This window comes from Sphaeramia orbicularis, chromosome 12 (genome assembly GCF_902148855.1).
Source record: "Sphaeramia orbicularis chromosome 12, fSphaOr1.1, whole genome shotgun sequence".
Taxonomy (NCBI): domain Eukaryota; kingdom Metazoa; phylum Chordata; class Actinopteri; order Kurtiformes; family Apogonidae; genus Sphaeramia; species Sphaeramia orbicularis.
Genome location: NC_043968.1, coordinates 33174380 through 33196159, shown reverse-complemented (window position 1 = coordinate 33196159; position 21780 = coordinate 33174380). Strand labels below are relative to the sequence as shown.

General features: G+C 38.6%; 1 protein-coding gene and 1 long non-coding RNA gene across 4 annotated transcripts; one reads left to right on the top strand and one right to left on the bottom strand.

Moving 5' to 3' along the window:
* Window positions 1-300: 300 nt before the first annotated feature.
* On the bottom strand, window positions 301-11419 carry LOC115429761 (uncharacterized). The gene is made up of 3 exons (XR_003936831.1): window positions 11408-11419; window positions 4670-4680; window positions 301-437 (listed from the first exon to the last, which is right to left on the bottom strand). It is a non-coding gene; the product is annotated as an uncharacterized LOC115429761 (long non-coding RNA).
* LOC115429756 (high affinity choline transporter 1-like) lies at window positions 5343-17912 on the top strand. 3 transcript variants are annotated; one of them, XM_030149460.1, is made up of 10 exons: window positions 5343-5466; window positions 8465-8536; window positions 10378-10570; window positions 10697-10810; window positions 11695-11850; window positions 13503-13651; window positions 14330-14473; window positions 14587-14740; window positions 15022-15239; window positions 17080-17911. In XM_030149460.1, the coding sequence occupies exons 3-10, from the start codon at window positions 10387-10389 to the stop codon at window positions 17596-17598; spliced, it is 1638 nt and encodes a 545-aa protein (XP_030005320.1). In that variant the 5' UTR covers window positions 5343-5466; window positions 8465-8536; window positions 10378-10386; the 3' UTR covers window positions 17599-17911. The 3 variants fall into 3 exon arrangements, 2 of the variants coding, with proteins under 2 accessions (XP_030005320.1, XP_030005321.1); XM_030149461.1 differs by lacking the exons at window positions 5343-5466; window positions 8465-8536 and having other exon boundaries at window positions 10471-10570; window positions 10677-10810; window positions 17080-17912; XR_003936830.1 differs by lacking the exons at window positions 8465-8536; window positions 10378-10570; window positions 10697-10810; ... (4 more) ...; window positions 15022-15239; window positions 17080-17911 and adding an exon at window positions 5624-5729.
* The last annotated feature ends 3868 nt before the right edge of the window (window positions 17913-21780 follow it).

Genomic DNA, 21780 nt, shown 5'->3' with positions numbered 1-21780 from the left:
CTAGTGCTAATAATGCTGCTTCACTTTGTTTGGTTCTGATTTTGGGAACACACAGTAAACCTGTCCCCGATGACCTCAGGGGTTTGGATGCTTCATAGGGAACTAAGAAGTCTAGGATGCATTTGGGCCCAAGGTCATTCAGTGCTTTGTAGACCAGGAGGAAGATTTTGAACTCTATCCTTTGGCTCACAGGAAGCCATTGTAGTGATTTGAGGACCGGTGTGATGTGATCCAGTTTCTAGGTATTAGTCAAGACTCCGGCAGCAGCGTTCTGGATCAGCTGCAGCCGCATGATTGATTTTTTTGTTTAGACCTATGAAGACACCATTACAATAATTTAACCTACTGAAAATAAATGCATGAACAAGTTTTTCTGTGTCTTGTTTGGACAGAAAACTCTTGATTCTAGTGATGTTCTTCAGGTGGTAATAGGCAGACTTAGAAATCAACAGGTCATCAACACAAGCTGAGGGCAGCATTGGTGATGGTGCAAAAGCTTGGGTGAATAATGTGCAGGTGTTATCATTAATATAACGCCTTCTGATCATCTCACCCTCACTTTTGTTAGGATTAGCAAGGGCGGTCCTTTTAAACAAAACACAGTAGTGATCAGAGAGAGCGACATCAGTCACCATGACCTCAGAATATTAATACCTTCGGTAAAAATTATACTCAGTGCCAGTGAAAACGCAACACTTGAATGTGTTTTATTGTTCCTGAGCTGCATGAATATGTTTAAGTTTCACCTGTATAAGATAATCCCAGACAATTTCTTAACAGCCTGAGACGGGTTGAGCTATTGTCACTCTTGAATGAACTTGTCTGCATTCATAAGACTTGTTTTTCTCATTGCTCAGCAATGAACTGCTCAACTTAAGGAATCATGGTCAGTTAAGGAGTGGTCATGTTCTGTATATAAAGGCAAGCTGAAAAGCACCAAAATCATTTGCAATAACTCAGCAATGCCTAGACTGACACGTGACCAAAGATGCCATGCTATGGGACTCCTGGAGGCCGGAATCTCTGCTCGGGAGGTGGTGCGCCGTTTTGGATGCAATGTGTCCACCATAGTCAGGATGCAACAGAGGCATGAAGAAACTGGCTCAACTGCAGACAGACCTCGCCCTGGACGAGCACGTGTGACCACGCCACAGCAGGATCGCTACATTGAGCTGCAACACCTCTGGGACTGCAATGTGACTTTTGGTTTTGGGGGTCCTTGAGTTTCTTTCTTTATTCTTATTTTTTGTCAACAAATTTGGGTGTGATTTTTTTATTTTTACTGTACAGAAATGGCCTATGATTAATTCCAAAGAGCTTATGGAATAAAAATCCTCATCGATTTAAAAAAATATATAAGAATCTTCAAGTGTTGCGTTTTCATTGGCACTGAGTATAGATCTAATATGTGTCCCTTATTATGTGTTGAATCTGTTACATGCTGAGAAAGTCCAGAATTATCCAGGACGTTAAAAAGTTCTTTAGCACTTCCATCATTGCAAGTATCAATATGAATGTTAAAGTCACCGACTAAAACAACACAGTCAAAATCAATGTACGCAATGGATAAAACTTTGGCAAACTCCTCAAAAAACTTTGCATTGTATTTTGGAAGTCTGTAGATGGTTGCAAATGTTGCTCGACAGGAAGATTTTAACTGAAGAGCAACATATTCAAAAGAATCAAACTTTCCATAGGATATTTTCTTGCACTAGAGGCTGTCCTTATATGAAATGGCAACTCCCCCTCCTTTCTTATGTAATCTAGCTTCGCTCATGAAACTAAAGTTAGGAGGGGCTGATTCAATAATAACTGCTGCACTGTTATCTTGTCCCAAACATGTTTCATTTAAAAACATAAAATCAAGGTTGTGTTTTTTTAATAAAATCATTAATTAAGAATGATTTGCCCGCCAAAGATCTGATATTTAAAAGAGTTAAATTTAACGTGCTAAGACCCTTATTTTTTCCATGTTGTGGTGCGGACTGTGGCTGACATGGAATGAATATTAAATTTGATGTTGACACATTTCTTGAAGGATGGGGTGTTCTTTTCCTTTTACCTATCAAAACATGAATCAATGAAGCTTCCAGCACATTGGGCCCTGGCTTTTCCTTGGAAAAGTCAGGAATAACACTCACCTTGAAGTCTGGACCTGAAACACATCAGTTGGAGACATTAAGCCGCCGTGGATGGATTGGGGGAGGTGGGTGTTGGCGCTGAGATCGTCGAGAGGGGCAGGGTGGAATTTTGGGGGAAAAGATCAGAGATGGACGGGGAGTAAGTTGGAGGCCGGCTGTGAGGAGCTTGTTCATCTGATCAGTGAACTCCAGCTCGTGGGAGAATGGTAATGTGACATCCAGAGAAGATGGTGAACTTGGCGGGGTTGGAGGGGGTGAATCCTCACAACCAATGGCAGCTGGTTGGGGTGGCGCTTTGCCACTGGGGAGTGTTGGTTCTCCTTCATGTTTTGAAGTTATTTCCTTTTGTTTTGGCTTCTCTTGTCTCTTGTCCTTGGCAGAGGGAGCAGTGTGACACAAGAAGAAATACAGGTTGGAGGTGATAAGATTAGCTCCTGTTTTGTTTAAATAAAGCCCATCTGCCTTAAAAAGATGTCTGCGGTCCCAAAAAAAAAAGCTAGAATTATCAATAAAATGTACTGAATGAATCTGACATGCAGCAGAAAGCCAAGCATTCAGAACCAGCAACTTACTAAATCTCTCGACTCTTCTTCTGACTGGTGGTAGACGCCCGCTGATAAACACCTCAGCATTCACAGAGCTAACTATGTTTAGCAGATTATTAAAGTCTCGTTTGAGGGTTTCTGATTGCCGCTTCACAATATCTTTGGCTCCGGTGTGCAGTACAATGTGTTCCACAGTTGGATTTGCAGCCACAATTTTCAGAACTCTGTCAGTCATGTCACAAACCATGTCATTGGGAAAAAACAGCACTTTGGTGTTTTTAACTGTACATGTTTCTCACATCTTTTAAGGCAGAGTCACCCACAATCAGAGTATGAGGTCCGGCCATTAGCTTTCCCTGTAGCTTTCTGTCTTCTGATTTACTTTCAGACCTTATCCTTCTCTGCAAGATTGAGAAGTTATCCAGGTCATCAGATGGAGATCCAGCATTCTACAGTAGTGGAGCAAATCTGTTTTGAAGCTGCACATGTGGTTGTTTGGGAGCTGTTTTGCTTGTCTTCCCTCTAGCTGTTATCCACAGCTGTCAATTTCTCTGCACAGGCATTGAGGAGGAGGATAACGCCAGCCAGCCCGTCACATCACAGATCTCTGGCCGCTGGATCCTACCTGTTACACATCTTTTGATATCACAGGGAAGAGATCTGTCCTTGGGTTTTGCTCCAAGAAAGTTCCAGGGAGGACTAAAAATATGTTTTTTATGAAGTTTTTAATTTGTATGGTCTTATATATTCTGTAATTTAAGATATTATTGATAAATGATGCAACTCATATAGTTGGTGTATTTTGATTTTCAAAAATGTTTTGCTGTATCTGATTTTTCACCAAGGAGTCTCATGTATCTGACACCCAAAGGTACACACATCAGTATCTTAAGGTCTTTGTCTATGAATGTGCAGTAAAGCAGTGGGAAGTAGGTAGTGCCCACTTTTGCCATTTCCAATATGCAAGGTCTCATTCCACCATTTTGGATTATGTGCCAAAAAACATAACAATCAACAAATAAAACAATAAATTTATGAGTTTAGCCTTAAGCACGACCTTTCAAAATACACTCAAAAGGTAGAGTTTGAGATTTATTAAAATTATGACACCAATGACACAACCAAATAACCCAAAACTGTGCTGTGTATCTTATTCAATGGCTTTCTATACTACATAAGGTTTTCAATCATTATTAATTGATGAAAACACAGATTCTTGGAGCGGGATCCTTGACTTACTTGCTTACATGTGTCTTAATCTTACTTTGAGAGATTGTCCAACCACAGATTGGGCACATAATCTATAACAGGAGCCACAAAAATATTTACGACAGATGAAAACAATGATGCCTTTATACAATAAACCTTGTATCCCGTTTTACCTCTGCAATATCCACATTTTTCTCTGTAGGCTGTCAAAGCAAGTGGAAAAAGCAAGACAATGGCTTTTAAAGACAAGGATGATCTTGTTTGATAACAAACATCTGACTGTTACTGATTGTTCAACCTCATTAAAATATATACCTCATAATCCTTTTTATATTCTTTTTTCTATTTATTTACTTCTAATGATGAGACTCATTAGACTCACTCTCTAAATGACTTTTGTCATATATAATCAATTAAATGGAGGTTTAAAAGGTACTAAAGTTCGTTCGTTTACAGATGGCAGTTATGCTTCCTGATTGATGTTCTAAGGATAGAAACAGTTGTGATTGGTCCAATCAAGCAACCAATCAAAACGGGGGAGAGGCGGGCGAAGTAAGCACCAAGGAGCTAACGGCTCTTTTTTGGATCATCATCTGTGTGAATGTAAGGCCTGTGTTCTGCATGAGCGGAAAGTTAGTTTATTTTCCAGTGAAATTACAGTGTGGAATAAAATAGTGCGGAAGGTGACAGGGAAAGTCAGAGTAAATGTTCGTGTGTGTATCCATTTTCCTTCCTCAATAGCATGCTTGCTAATACTGATAGTAGCTGAAGCACAGCTGTTACAGCTATCTTTAGCTGGCTAACACCAACCAGGGGTAGGTTCATCAATTCACAAGTTCATACATTTGTCTGAGGGCTTTTGATACAGTCAAATAAATCCGATACTCCACGTTTACCCACGGAATCGCATACATTTCTGTCTTTGTTTAATGTAATTGTAGTACTAATAGTAGCAGTATACACAGTAGCTGTTTCAGAAGGAAAAAAAAAGTCCAATCCAATCCAACTTTATTTGTAAAGCACTTCAAAACAACAGCAGTGGACCAAAGTGCTGTACAAAAGAATTAAAACCAAAATAGAAGAATACAGAATAGATTTAAAGACATAGAAACTGTACAAAAAAAGAAAAAAGTGCTACACAGAAGAATAAATAAAACCCAAATAAAAAGAATAAAATACAAGATTAGATTTAAAAGCCATACAATTACAAACAACAAAATAAATAAATAAAATAGATAAATAAGAACAGTAAACCACTACCAAATAAAAACAATAGACTACAGATAGTCAGTGTCTTTCCTGGTCCCAGGGATGAAGTAATACTCTAATAAAATTTAAAAAAAATAATCAAAGGATCTGGTAATGTATTGAGACATAGTTTTCCATTAATGTTGTTTGTAATGTTCTTGCCCTTAATACAATTATGCTATTGTCATTTTGTACAGGAATGTGTGGCCTCAGCTGAGGATCTGAACTCTCAAATTTCTCCCCATCACCAATACTGGCCAAGCCTATCTGGATGACGAGTGTGACAGGATACATGAAGCCATTGTGAAGGCTGAAAATTGCAGGTACTTGTCTGTATTTATACATTCATCTCTTGCTTCTATTATTAATATGTAAAATTTTCATTAAAACCACAAAGACTACAAAGGTTTAGATTTTATCCGTCATTGCACTTGGCATACTATTTTAATAAATTCAATTAATTTTAATATACATTTGCAGGAAGACCCTGGGAAAACTCTTGGGTGCTATGGAGGCCAATTGGACAACCTATGACCTGGCCACTCATGGTTTATGTCCGCAGATCTTGAAGGGCCAGAAATAGTTTTGAATTTACTTCAAATTTAATGACTTTCACATTCTGCCTATCTGCAGATTCAACCATAGTTCTTGGTATAATTGCGCACAAAGATTTTACTCAACACATCCATTTAGCAAAATAAACAGGTGAACCTAACTAAAGCCACCTCTTTGCAATTACCCATTTCTAAGTAAGGGTGTAAAAATCACAACACATTTCTGCATAGTCTCCTCCAAAACATCACACTACTACAAAAACAGAGAGGACACACACACATATATATTCTCTTTTTTGTAGTAGTGTGATGTTTTCTATCCATCCAATTACAGGTTTTCAGGAGGGTCTCTGATATTGAGCAACCCTGTGTAAGCCACATCTCCACAAATGCAAACAGTTCAGTTCAGTTCTACTTCCTCCACTTGCTTTACTGGCTCTTTCACAGGCATAGTAATGGTAGTCTTTCTGGGATGGAGACTGGAGCTTTAAAATAAATATTCTCTTTCTCCTGGACCTCATTTACAGTTGTGGGAAAAAAACATTAAACCATCAAAAGTCATCAAAAACAACGGCTATGAAATCAAGTACTAACTCCTGTGTGTATCATGTGACTAAAACAGACAGAAAAGAAAACATGCAATGCCTAAAAACACTGTTTTTGGCAGTACAATGCCATAGCTATTGATGTAAGAACTTAAGTGATTTTGGTTATTATCAAAAAAAAAAAAAAAAACCATGGAAAATGGCTAGATATCAGCTCTTAAATTCAACTCTGCTGAGCTACTTTTGTTACTATATTTGTCCAAACAAATGTAGCTTTAGTTATACCAGGCATTAAAATGAACAAAAAATTGAAGAAAACAAGGGTGGTCTAATATTTTTTTTTTCTGCGACTATATAGCTGTTCATGAAGTCCTTTTCCTCTCCTTTGACAATGACGACCTCTTGTTCAATCCTGGCATCATGTATCTTCCTTGATGAAACGCCCATCAGCCAGTATTCATCCTTTCTCTGAAATTAGAAGAGAGATTCTTAATAAGAGCGTGCAGATTTTAGAGGCCCACATTAAAGTAAGCATGAAACTGACCTGACGTTTGAAACATTAGTATGTCAGTATAAGCAGTAGCTTTGCCAAACTATGTCTAACAGCATGATAGGTTATTTATGCATTTCCATATAACAAACTAACATATTTGTTCAACATAAGCAGCAGAGGAACTAACAGAGAATTAAATATATTACTTAAGCCCTGCAACCAAGAAAGACTAAACTACCCTCAGACAACACTATGATTTAGGTTACTCTACCCTGAGAGCAGGAGAATATTACTTCATCCCTAGGATCAAGAAAGCCAATGACTTTTTTTTTTTTTCCTGCAACGGCTACTATGTATACTACTACTACTATATTAAACAAAGATACAGAAATGTGCGCTATTACGTGGGTAAAACGTGGGCTATCGGATTTATTTGACGGAAACAAACGCCTTCAGACAAATGTATGAACTGATGAACCTACCTCCAGTTGGTGCTAGCTAGCTAATGATAGCTTTCATATGTCTGTGTCTTTCATACAGTGCTGTGCTTCAGCTAACTGTATCAGCTTTAGTAGGCATGTCACTGAGTAAGGAAAATTGATACACACACGAAAATTGACTATGGCTTTTACTGTTACTTGAACTCTTCCACACTACTATTTCACCGGAAAATAAACTCACCTTTCTGTGATGAAGAACGCTGTGGTTTCCATTCACAATGATGATACAAGCCAGAACCGTTAGCCGCTTGGTGCTTACGTCTCCCTCCCCTCCTCTTTTTTGATTGGTTGCTTGATTAGACCAATCACAGCTGTCTCTGCCCTTAGCTGTGCGCTTACTTCGCCCGCCTCTCCTCTGATTTGATTGGTCACTTCATTGGATCAATCACAACAGTCTGCCCTCAACGTCTATCAGCAATCCAGACTCCTGTGTGCTGTTTGCACACTGGGCCCTACAGGTCTGGAGGAAAGGGCATCATGTGTTTAAGAGGTGTCTTGCTGATCTGATGACTTCTGAACTGTCTCCCTGTCACACAAGTAACATCAGAGCAATATGTTAGCGATATTCTGTTGTGTGAGATTAAACAGTGAGTAGAAAGTCTCCAAATTATGGTTGGCAGTTGGATATTTCACCAAAACTATGTCATTCTGTAATCTTTAGCAATGTACATATGCTTCTAAAATGCTGTGTTTTCCTTAGGGTGAGTGTGCAATCAGATCATAGATAACTTTACACATCTAAGTATGGAGAGACACACTGATTCCATCCCTTTTGTGGACCAATGGTTATGGTATTTACAGTATTTAAACTCTGTACAACAGGAAGTATATTCAGAACTGGATTTATCAGTGTTTTCACTAGGTTACTCTCATAAATGTTTCCTGCATAGTACATGCACAGAGTCCTCTGAGTATTCCTCAGTCTCCTCAGTCACCTGCACATAGATAAAAAGTGCTGAAAAACAGGTTAAAGCATGAAAAAGTGGAATAACTGTTTAAGGGGGCATTTGTGCCATAGCATCTCTCTTTAGTTTAGCATTCATCTTCTTACACTTACCTGGGTTTGGGTTGTGGGGACATCAGCTTAAGTAAAGAAGCCCATACTTCCCTCTCCCCAGCCACCTCCTCTAGCTCCTCTGGGGGATTCCAGGGCGTTCCCAAGCCAGCTAAGCAATAGTTAATATGTATGCACACAATTAATGCAAGTAAAAACTTGATATATGTTTCAGGTGTGGGATTGTCTGACACATCAAGCTGAAGCTCACAGCTGTCTGTTCTGTTGATTTAAGTGACCTTCACATGTAAGTACTGATCAATGCTACATTTAATTTGGGGTTCTAATGCTCACACTGTATTAAACATCATAGGGAGAGAAAAACATTGTCATAGTAAGATGTGTTGCTTTTTGCATTATACACATTACCGAAGCAGCTTCTTCTGAACTATTGCTCTATCATGAAACACAGGACATATTGCAACATTTGGTTAGCTTGTAAATGAGCATAACAATATTATGTACCACATTATATTTGTGTGCACCAACGCTGCATAACATTTAGCAACTACAATATGTTTTCTATGAAGCTTTTGTTTTGTGTGGGCATGAAAATTCTGTAAATAAACCTATCATTGCTAACTGAAGCAACTGACACAGTGCTGCATCTTAGTTTTCTGAAAGATCTTGCTTTGTATGTGATTTTCAAGGGTTTTTTAATGTAAATTCAAATACAAAACAATATAAAAGTCAGCACTAGACAAACTAGAATAGATTTAAGATTGATTTGATTTATACGAGTGCTTTCCAAGGCACTCAAAGCGCTTTACACTGAATTCACAACACTGGAAGCAAGGTGGGTGAGAAGTGTCTTGCCGAAGGACACAATGGCAGAAAATGTGATGGAGTGATATCCCAACCTCCAACCCTTTGGGTTTTGGATGAAGAGAGAGCTACGTCTGGTTTCAGTTTAACCCACTCCATCTCCTGAGCAGCTGTAGCTCAAGAGAAAGAGGTAGAGTGGGTTAGTTGGTAGTTCTCTCACATCTTTTCTGTATGAACAAGTGACATTATGAACATGTGAAACTTGATCAGTGAACAGTGTTTCACATGTGGCAAAATGTCTGTAGTTCTTGTTAAAATATGTGGTTTACACCACAAAATAGAAAAATAAAAAATACAGGGAAGAAATATGGAGAGTTGGTGTTTGGTTTCAGGTACTAGTTACAGTGTATAAACTAACACTTTGGGACTTTGCATAATCCAGCCATATGTATGCTTAACCCCCTGTTATTATGCAGAGAATACTGGGATAATTTGGATGAAATTCAAAGTGAGACGGTAAATGACTTCATCAGGTCTGGAGGTTGCAAAGGTATGATGAGAGAAGGACATAATGGTAAGACAAAGGTAAAGTTAAAAAATGCATTAATAAATGTACTAAAAAAAAACCCATTGATACAAAGGGAAGTAAAGCTAATATTTTACAAAACTAAACTAAGAGGAGGTGTCAGAGAAGGTCTGCAGAGACTGACTGCTTCATCATTTCTACGTTCACATCCAGGTGATGGATAACACAATAGAAGCACGATAAAACATGTTCTGTAAATATATACAGAATCATATGATGCAGTTGTGATGAATCAATGATCATGATAATGTGCATGAAACTCTGCAAATATGTAAAAAAGGATTTTTTTTAAAAAAAGCAATTTTTTAGGTGAAAACAGATTAACTCACTGATAAAGAAAGCTTCTGTTATTTTCTAATTCACTAAACCTGCCTGCAATCCTCATGTCTCACAGCTGTCAGATCTAGTCTGTACCTCAGTACAGATGTCTTTGTATTTTACTTGATGACTGTGTGCCACAGAACACTGAGGTTTATTATGTTTATTACATGGAGGATTAAACATCTGGCTGTAGATGTAGAAGGGTCTTGTGACTCTGTCACAAATCCCTGAACTACTCCTGTCACACATCTACACCTGCAATTTTCAGGATCATGCAGTGAGTGGGGAAACAGTGTAATGGAAGGGAACCAAGAGTCAGAGGCTGAAACTTCTTTACCTCATTTACACCAAAATTACACTGAGTAATGCCCTTTTAGGAGCCTTGAAGTCATTTTGTTTGGATCCTGTCTCTGCAGATACTAAAGATGGCAGTAAACTGGCCTGGGCTCCTGTCCATAGGAGTGTTTTACATCATTGTACTGGGTACAGGCATTTGGGCGTCTAGGAAAGCCAAACGGGAGGAGAAGAAATGCACTGAGAGTCGCAGTGAAGTTGCAATGGTTGGAGGACGAAACCTGAACATTTTGGTCAGCATCTTTACTATGACAGGTAAAACATCCCCCATCATCCACAAAAAAGTGGTGGAATAAAAACATTACTAGCTGTGGATTTTTTTTCTATGACCATGGTATAAATGTATTTAATATCTCTACAGTATAGTTTTTCTTTTTTCAGCCACTTGGGTTGGAGGGGGCTACATTCTGGGTACTGCTGAAATGGTCTATGACCCTACAAAAGGGCTGGTGTGGGCTGTGGGACCCCTTGCCTTCTCCTTAAACCTGATTCTTGGTGAGTGTGTTAGGTGAAATGGATCTAGTCCAGCTCAGAATTGCCTAGATAAAGCAAAAAAAAACTAAACAAAACTAAACAAAACAAAAAATTCAAGTAAAGTTCAGTAGCTGTTCACTGTAAATTCAATGAAAATCACTCCCTTGTGAGGCTTATCGTTATTGCACATACCTGAATATTTTAAATATCATTAACATTTATCTCCAATTTGACTGCACAATTTGCTGAAGTAATGGTCAGTTATGCATTTGCACTTCTATGCTGCAGACCGTTTGGCTGTAGAGAGATGTGTTTAATGACTCAGTGTCAAAAAGTTTCATACAGTTTTTCTCACACATCAGTTACTCATTAATCTCAGTGTTGCTTCATTGTTTATCTTCATCATTTAGCCTATACATCTCTTTTCAGCACCCATCCAAAAGTAACATGTAAAACCAAAATTCTCATGAAAACATTCCACAATTGAATAGATGAACATCATTTTAATGTGGCCGATCAGAATCAAGACATGGAACTACCTGCACAATAACTAGAGGAAAAGTACTTAAACCTTTCATCAAAATGCTGTCGTATTTATTGTCTATAACACTCAGGCACACACCAGTGAGACATATATATATATATATATATATATATATATATATATATATATATATATATATATATATATATATATATATATATATATATATATATATGTGTATATATATATATATATATATATATATATATATATATATATATATATATATATATATATGTGTGTGTGTATATATATATATATATATATATATATATATATGTATATATATATGAGGAATAGACTTAACAGTTCAAACAATTAAATATTTACAGTTGAAAAACATCTGTTTGTGTGATTTCAGGTGGAATGTTCTTCACCACACCAATTCGGTCAAAGAATTACGTAACTCTCATGGATCCTTTTCAAGAGAAATATGGAAACACTGTAGCTGCTGTACTCTTTATTCCTGTTATACTGTCAGATATCTTTTGGACAGCTTGCATTCTTGCTGGACTAGGTAAGTCATAAATAAAGAGTGAGTTTTTTTTTTTTTAAACGGAAATGTAATTTTGCTAATAGGATGTGCTCTGCAGGAATAAGTGTGACTATTTCAGTCATGCAGTGGCTATATCTATATTATTGTTTTGATAGCCCCTCCTCACTATGTTAAAAAAAAAAACATCCTTTGAACTACTACTGTAGGCTTAAAATGGCAATTAACACTATCAAAGGGCAAAGACCTGGTAATGAGAGACTAATGGAAAACATGTAAAAACAACAATCCTCACATTTACCAATGAAACAGCTGAAATAAATGTTCTTGCACCTGACAAAAAACTAACATATTTATTAGCAGAACCTATATGTTGTTACTAACTGAAGCAAGTCCAAGTAACAGCGAGGAGGAAAAATGTCTTGAACAGAGGGAAAAACCCCATGCAGACCTGAGTTACAAGTAGACAGTCATAACCACAAGTGGCTGAGTTTAGAGAACAGAGGAAAGGGAAAAGAACAGCCTAGAGACAGAGCAAACAACACAGACACTGGACAACACAGGCAAATACCAGAAGCACACATCAGGAACAAACAACTCCCAGGGCTCTCAAGTTTGAGAGTGAGATTTGGGGGGGGGTTGGTTGGGTGGGGTCTGATTTGATAAATGACACATATAATCATACAAAAAATATATTTTTTTAATTTGATGTTTCTTTGTGTGTGTGTGTGTGTGTGTGTGTGTGAGAGAGAGAGAGAGAGAGAGAGAATGTTAGTGTTGTTTATTGTACTTCGGCAAAATCAATGTGACAGCTGTCCTCTTCTGTAATGTTGTAGCAGGAATATCCAAATCTTACAGCAATGCTAATTTTTGACTGTCTGTTCGGTAGCTATATTCATTTCATTTGATTAGCTGGTGCATGGCAGGTGCTGTCTGATCTCTACGGGGAACCCACTTGATTCCTGCCAGTTCCACTGGATAAAAAATTGCAGCGCAACTTGGTGGGTGTTATCCTGGTCATTTCTCTGTGTGAGAAATACAAGGTGTGGTGTGTGTGTGTGAAGGGGTTGAAATGCGTGTGTCTCACGCCCACTGCGTGAGACTTGAGAGCCCTGACCTCCAGAATCAGAGAGACATAATAAAAGAATAATAAAAAAATTCTGTTCTGGCAGAACAGGGTGGGGGAGGGACAAAGTGAGCCTGAGCAGAGTGAGAGGAGTGCTGTTCACTCATATGGAGTGGGAGAAGTTGTGCTCACACGCTAATATCAGTCTGACACTGCTACTAACCTTTGTATCAATACTATCCACATTTAGATCGATCCCACCCTTAGCTTGTGCAGTGATGACACTATGTGCAAAGCTCTATTGGATCTGATTGGTTGAGAATTGTAAGTGACTACAATATAACTGTAAAATCTAGTGAGGTAAAAGTCACAATGTTTTCTGCTAAAATGTAATATGTAATGTTTGATTTGTTCTTCTTTGTGTGTTCTTCAGCTGTCTCTTTAGAGTTGATCAGAACCCTGTTAGCATTAACAATTAGCAGTAGCAGCTAACAGTAAAACAGCTAATCACATCAGGATGTAGCTCCAGTGTATTCTGGCACCAACCCTAATAAAGCCAAAGCATGATGTCATTCACTATTGTACAGACTCTGAATGTTTTTTGATACAGGAGGAACAGTGGGTGTGGTCATGGATATCCCCTCCTCAGTGGCTGTGTGCATCTCTGCTGCTGTTGCCATCCTGTACACTGTATTGGGAGGCATGTATTCTGTGGCCTACACTGATGTGATCCAGCTGATCTTCATGCTCTTTGGACTGGTATGATCATAATATATTACATCAGTACAAAGCACTTTAAAACAAGTTTGATCTGACTGTAACATGGCTCTCTAGGAAAGGGAATTCTTTGGTCTTGATCAGTCCTGTGGTTCATGCAGCATGCATCACGTCTAAACATCCATCCATCCATTTTCTACCGCTTATCCGGGGCCGAATCGCGGAGGCAACAGTCTAAACCAATGCACACTGCCTACGGTTCCCTCAGCGGGTGGTGAGTCCATGTCGCTCCTTCGGGCTGAGCTTGGCCGGGCCCCGTGGGCAAAGGCCCGGCCACCAGGCGCTTGCTTCCGAGCCCCAACCCTGGGCCTGGGTCCAGGGTGGGGTCCCAGCTGCGAGACCGGGGGACGTCACAGTCCTGGATTTTTCGTCTCTCATAGGGCCTCTAGAACTGCTCTTAGTCTGGCCTGTCACCCAGGACCTGTTTGCCATGGGAGACCCTACCAGGGGCATAAAGTCCCTGACAACATGGCTCCTAGGATCATTTGGGCGCTCAAACTCCCCCACCATGGTAAGGTGGCAGTTTAAGGGGGAGATGTCTAAATATTTATTATATATTTCTTTACAATCTGTTTAGTCCCCGTTAGTGTTATTTATCCATAGAGCTGAACAGGACAACTACATTTGTAAGTCTTTAACCCTTCTTTCTTCTTATTTCAGTGGATATGTGTGCCTTTTATCCTGACAAGTCCCTCTGCTGCTAACATCACTGCTGCTGCAGTGAATAAACTGTACCAGGACCCATGGGTTGGAAAACTGGAGTTGGAGAATGCAGGTTACTGGATAGATAACTTGCTGCTACTGGTAATTGATACCTTATGACTTCTGTACAATTACAGACTGCAAGAATAATTTTAGTAGTAAATCAAATCAGACATTGTAGATTCATGCTCAATAAATTTTTATTTCTCTTCTAGTCCATTGGAGGGGTTTGCTATCAGGCTTTCTACCAGCGAGTACTGTCTGCAGCCACAGATGCCCAAGCTAAGATCACCTGTTACATTGGAGCAGTCTTATGTCCTATCCTCGCCATCCCATCAATCGTTGTTGGGACTGTGGCTGCATCTACTAGTAATGTTTTAATTCTTTTTTAACTGTCTTAGCCATTGGTGTTCAACATGATGACCAACACCACCTTCAAGAACTAAATGATTCAGAAAATAAATTAATGACAACAATCAGGACATTTGCTTAGATGCTGCAACATCTGCTCAAAACCATGCAGTTACTATAATGGAAACTTGCCATTCAGAAAAAAATGTCTGTAGTAGTTAAACCTTAAATTATAATCGTATAATCCTACAGTACGCATTGATGTTTTCATTGTATGTACCTGATGTGTTTTGTTTCAGATTGGAACCAGACCACCTTTGGGTCACCCAGCCCTTATGAACAGGGTAAAGCTGGTATGATTTTGCCAATTGCCCTTCAGCATCTCTGTCCATTCTATGTTTCTCTGATTGGTATGGGGGCACTTGCTGCAGCAGTAATGTCATCAGTCGACTCTGTTCTTCTGTCTGCTGCCTCCCAACTGGCCCGAAATATCTACAAGAATATCATTTGCAGACAGGTAGGTACAGAAGACTCTATGGCTTGATTTAGAAATAAAAAATGTGTGTAAATGTCTACACTTGGGGCCGGATCTACTAAGACCCCAATTTGCGTGTACAATCTAGAATTTTGCGTGTGGGGTTGAACAGCAGTTTGCGGGTGATTTACCAAGAGTGATTGAGTAAATGACAACAGGTGAAAACATGTTAGAGCTTCGCCTATTTAAATGAAGGTTTTGTGTGTTTTTTGTTGGTTTGCAGCATGGCGAGTTTGGAGAGATGAAAGCGCGAAGGTAAATTCAATCCTATAGAATTAGAGGTGTTGGTAGATGGAGCAAATAAACACTTAAATGAGCTACAGCAAAGAAATCTTACGATCGCACAAAGGAACGCTATATGGTAGGAAATCTGTAAAAAGTAAATACTGTTGGTAAAACGATGTGAACAGTGGATGAAGTGAAAAGAAAGTATCAAGACATCAGAAGAAGAACAAAAGAAAAATTGGCGTATAATAGAACGTCAGCAAATAAAACAGGTGGGGGCTCAGTGGATGAGATGCCTCTGACCAGCACTGAGGAGCAGGTGCAGGTGACCGACTCCAAATGTGCTCTGACTTCCTCCAACAGCTCCAAAATGACAAGGCTGGATAGGCCATATGTTTTAATGAGTGTTTCATCATTCATTCCAAAAATGTTCACACAAGGGTGAAAAATGCATTCTCTGCATCGTGACTCATCGTTTCAGTGTCTCCTTCTGGTGATAATAACCGCAGCCATGTATGCGCAATTACACATACAAACCGTTTGCACCTCCCTTTGAGACATGTTAAATATAGATGCAGTTTCCATGAGCAAAAGTGCTTTCAGTTCGATAAATCACTTTGCGTGTGCTTAATTAATATATTTATAATATGTTTTCCCCTTCCAGCACATGCGCAATTGTGTGTAAATGCCCCATATTGCTTATTTATTGTGGCAAATGTACTAACTGGATGTAGATGCGCTATTTGGCACCTTTGAAAGACGAAACCCTTAGTGCGCACTGTTAGTAAATCAGTTTGTACATTTGTTTGCGTGTGCAATGAGTTTGCACACGTTTTTATACAGGCAAACCTTTAGTAGATCCGGCCCTTGGTTTTCACAGATCCACATCTGGAATAAAAAAAAACATCTGAAATGAAAAAATTTTGCTGGAAGTAATAAAAGCAATGAAATGAAATAATAAAACATGTAATCAGCTAATTGTTGCCAAACAATAACAGTGCACCTTTTCCAGGTTCAGTAAGGCAGAGGTACGATGTGATTCAATACAGGATGAGGTCATACTATTATAATTCAACAACAGAGATAAAACTGTCTTCAAATGAGTCAGCAGCAGTGCCTTCATAAAACTGTGTCAAGGATCATTTGTCTTCTGGTACTAAAATGACAAAATACCCCCAGAAAGAAATCATCACATAAAAAATGTATGTGTTTGTAAAATCCTGCCATTTTAAGTCTGTAGTTGCAACTCATGGGTAGTTGGTCTTTCAAGAAGTATGTTATGGTGACAAAACATTATACCAGAATGAAGCTACTGAATATTTTATAGTATTCTTTTTTATATTTCTGGCTGGACATCGGCACCAACATTCAGGTCAGTCTTGGTTTGTTTTGAAGAAGAGCAGGATGTATCTTGGTGTATAAATTAACATGACTGTGAGTCATTGTATTTACATTTTAATGGTGTGTTTTCCAGTTTTCTGCTGTTTTAGAAATTCATAATTTTACTTTTTACATTATTCAGGTCCTGGGCTCATTTTAGTCAAACACTTATAATAAGTCAAGAGTAGGTCGATAAAACTATCTCCTTTTCTTTTAGGCATCAGAGAAGAGTGTCCTTGTGGTGGTTAAAGTATCAGTTCTCCTGTGTGGTGTGATCGGGGCATGTCTAGCTCTGACAACGTCCTCTGTTGCCCTTTTTTGGATCCTCAGTTCAGATGTGTTGTACTCAATGATGACTCCTCAGGTGATATGCATCCTCTACTTATCCCAGTGGGTTAACGTCTATGGAGCCTGTTGTGGGTTTGTGTTTTCACTACTACTGAGAGGTTTGGTTGGGGAGCCCATGGTGGGCCTTCCTGATGTGCTGCCTCTGCCATGGGACAGGATCCAGGAGGATGGACACAGATATCGTCTGTTTCCATTCCGCACTGCCATCATGCTCCTCACATTTGTTGTTATTTTACTGGTATCACAAATGTCTATCAGGTTGAAGGGGAAGAAATTACTGACAAATGATGCAGAAATGAATGAAATGCATGACCTGGGACCGAACCAGAAAAATGTGGAAGAAAATGAAGCACTGAATAAAGATGAGGAGCCTTCCTATCCTGCATAGGAAACATTGGTTAAGTGATATTTGTGTAGAATGTGGGCAGTGTTTTCAACCAGGGCTTTGTTTTTTGGTAAAAATTAATCTGTTCTTTTGTATGATTTGTATTACGCTTTTTACATGTTTTTGAAAATGAAACCCAAAAAAATTACATAATCATTGCTGACCTGCCATAGTCTCCTGCATAGGAGACGGTAAAAATGTAGAATTTGGCGGGTGTGGGCACTGTTCTTTATTTTCTTACAGGACGTATTTATCAAATATGAAATGTATCCAAATAAGTGTTAAAAGTCATCAGCACATCAAATGATCTGTTTTACACATTTGAAAATAAAATCAATAAAAATTACTTAAACATTATTGACCCTGTCTATACTTTTCATTTTTGCATGTTTATGGTCTTGCATCTTTTTCTTTTATTCTGTACACGGATAATTATTTTCCTTGTATGTGCATGTGGGTATGTCACATTTGCTGGATTTGCACAAATGTCACATTCAAGTGGCTGATACCTTTGTGACAGTGACAACTGAATTGTAAAACATTTCCCCTTTTAAGTACATTTTTTTATGATTTGTTTTTGGATTTTCTTGCCTGTTGTATCCAACAGTCAATGTAGGGCAAGAACTATGGGGATAGAGTGTATAAAAATGACGTGCAGCGTATGGCCTCTGGATGAAACTGAACCTGGGCCACAGCAGTAAGACCTCAGGCTATGTGGTTGGCACACTACCAGGTGAACCAGTGAGGAGGTTCACGTGGTACGGATGAGAACACTTAATTTATATACAAACAATACAGAATTAACTAAACTTGGAAACTGCAAAATATTAATTGCAATTTACAGTATGGTTTTAGATCAGGGCTGAAAAGCCCTCAAAAGATGATACAAGACAGGATATAAATTAGTTGAATATTAACTCATAGGCCTCCATATACTCTGATGTACTGTGAATAAAAGATAATTTTTAAACTGCTAGGGTCAAATTTCATAATTCCGATGGTATACCATAAAACCATCCCTTAAAGCTCTCCAAATAATGGTGTAGCATTGTTTTGAGTCATAACAACAGTAAATCCGTGTTACTGTAGAACCCACAGTGATTTAAAATATTTGACTCTGTGAAAAAGGCAGTTAAAAAAATAAGTGAGACACACTGAGATTTATGAGTGATACCCAGAAGAGCTGGAAAAACCCAAGATACGAAGTATGGACAATTAAACAACCTGTGGTCTGGCTCAGTTTTCCAGCCTGGTGTGAGAGAACTGTGTTACAATTCTGATACTGGCAGAGGAACCAGGTAAGTGATAATGTACTTGTGGGATTTTAGACCAAAAATCACCACTCTAAGATAAGGTGCTTGAAAAAGAAATGCTGTGTTTATTTTAAGGCTGCCTTTGTGCACAGCTAGGAGCTCACACAGAAACCAAAGATCGTCCGTATGAGAAGAGATTTCTGTCAATAATCCAAAAGGAAGACCCAAAAGTTGTTACGTTATGCATTAGACACATGATAAAGGATGACATTTAGAGTACAGGGTGACATTTTGATAATGATGACATCTTAAGTTGATAATATCATTGTCTTAACACAAAGAGCATTCACACCACAAGACATACCAAGCCATAAGAGAATAGGGCACTTACATCAGACTCATTAGAAGTAAGAACACAGCAAAGACACATCAGTTCTGTAACTGGGTATACCTGTAATGTTACTGTCACTCACACTACAACAAGAGAAGATTAGAGTGATATGTTGGCTTTTGGCATTGTGCAAAAAGGACAAATGTTACAAGTGCTACCATATAGTAACACCAGTGTTGGACAAGCAATGAAAATGGACTTCCTTAGTAGATTTGGAAGTTCAAATGGACTGGTTTTGCTCTTTTGAAAATGTTTCTTCTCTTATCCAAAAAACTTAATCAGTTCCATTTAGGGGAAAGCAGACTTATAAACCTGTAAGGGGAGTGGTCTGTGTAGGTGTTTTTCATATGTGTTAAGGACCTTAAGTGTTAGGGTCATTGAGGTAGTGGTCCTGGGGTTAGGCTCTTTAGTGGGTACCCACTGGTTGAATATGAACTCATTGAGGCCAGTGATTTAATAGTTTGCATCAAATCTTGAATCATTCTTTTCAGGGGTTTTTAACCCTGATCTAAAATCATACTCTAAATTACAAATAGTATTTTGCAATTTCAAGTTTATCTAATTCCATACTGCTGGTATACTATGTAAAGTGACTGTTCCCACCTCTACTAGGTGAACCTCTGCACTGGTTCACCTGGCAGTGACCACATAGGCTGAAGGAAGAATGATGACTTGGAAAAATGAAAACTTACACAGGCAAATGTAATGAGCCAAACTACCAATTACTCCACATTAAATAACATTTAACAACACTGAAGGTCCCACCTAAAAAATATAGCGACTTAAGCAACAAAAGCATGGTAAGAACTAATTTACCACATCACAAACTGGTATTATTATTGTTGTTTTGAGTGAAGTCCATTTATATTGACAGTAGATACATATAAATTATTGTATTTATTATTCAGCCTTTAAATCTGTGATCAGTGATGTTGTGCAGTTTATTTGTTTTAAATGTGTGTTGCGAAGAGCTTCTTCTGCGGTTTCCACAGCCAGGTGTTGAATACATATTTTGCTGTTTTGTTTAAACTTAACTATTACAGTTTTTCTGAATCGCTAAAACACTAAACCCCATTCTCTGACTCAACTACTCAGTTGTGCAAACTCATTTATCAAATCAATCACTCTTTTGACACAGCCTTGAGCTGATTCTCATACAATTTTCACTCCTGTAGCACACTTTTTGCCCAACTCCACACACATTCTCACTCTCTAAAACACATTTCTCACTGTGATGCACAGGGAAAGGGACAATATAACCTGTAGTATGGATGAAGTCCTCTGGACAGATGCTGCACAAAGACATGATGCTGAGGCAGAATGGACCTGTCATCAGTTTGATTTGAAGATGTACAAGATTTTTGAGTGTTTTATAGTAATGTGCTTTTCTTTTACCGTTTACCCATTTACCTTTCTTACAGACCTTCCACCGCCTTGCAGAGAAACATTCTCCTGTTGAGTTCAGGGAAGGGCTGTATGGAGGAAGGCAAACATTTATGAAACTCTGGCTGATATTGAACCGCTCTTGTATCTGGACATTGTCCTAAACTACAACATAGCCAGAGCCCTCTGCCTCTCAGGTTGCTTCCATCCATTGTTTGTGTCCAGTGCACGCTGAACTGGCTCATATCATGTGCAGTTGGTTTGAAAATAGTGTATTCAGTTTTGAGTGGTTGTGTGTACTTGATGACAACTGTGCTGTATTTGTGTTGAACGTTTGTCTCCTGTGTTCACCATTTTACAGCTCTTGTGCATCACAGTGAGAAATGTGTTTTAGAAAGTGAGAATGTGTGTAGAGTTGTGCAAAAAGTGTGCTACGGGTGTGAAAATTGTGTCTAAGTATGAGAACCAGCTTAAGGTTATGCCAAAAAAGTGACTGATTTGATAAATGAGTTTGTGCAACTGAATAGATGAGTCAGAGAATGGGGTTCAGTGTTTTAGCGATTCAGAAAAACTGTTAGAGTGAGAGATTTTGTGCATGTAGTTTGAATTCTTGGTTTTGTATTTACAATGTTGCGAAAAGGGGTGCAGCTTTGAAAAAACGTGTCTTGGCGATTGTGGAAAACTGAAATAAACTCATGTATTTACCCTCTGGGGCAGATCCTCTCTGTCGTCAGTGCTACAGGTTCTGTCATGTTTCCATCACCCATACTCCAGATACTGCATCTGTTTTCCTCTTCTCTCTTGTCCTGACTCTCAACAAGGACTAGTCCTTGATGTTAGCCTCATAAATGCCAGTATCTCTACTCATAAATGTCCGTATATGTTTGCAGCATCACTTACACATCCTTTGTTTTACTTTACTTCACAAGCTCAGTTTTGCCTAAGCTGTGTCCAGGATCACCAGTGCCATTACCTGGTTAATAAAAGACCCTAAAGTACTGTAAAGCTATGTTATTTAGAAAACCATGGACTGCATATACATTCACCTGCCAGGGACTAGGAAGGTGTACCTAATAAAGTGGTAGTTGAGTGTAAATAGGAGACAGAGGAACCACGACATAAGGAAAAAAGGCTTTATATAAAAAATAGACTCTGAAA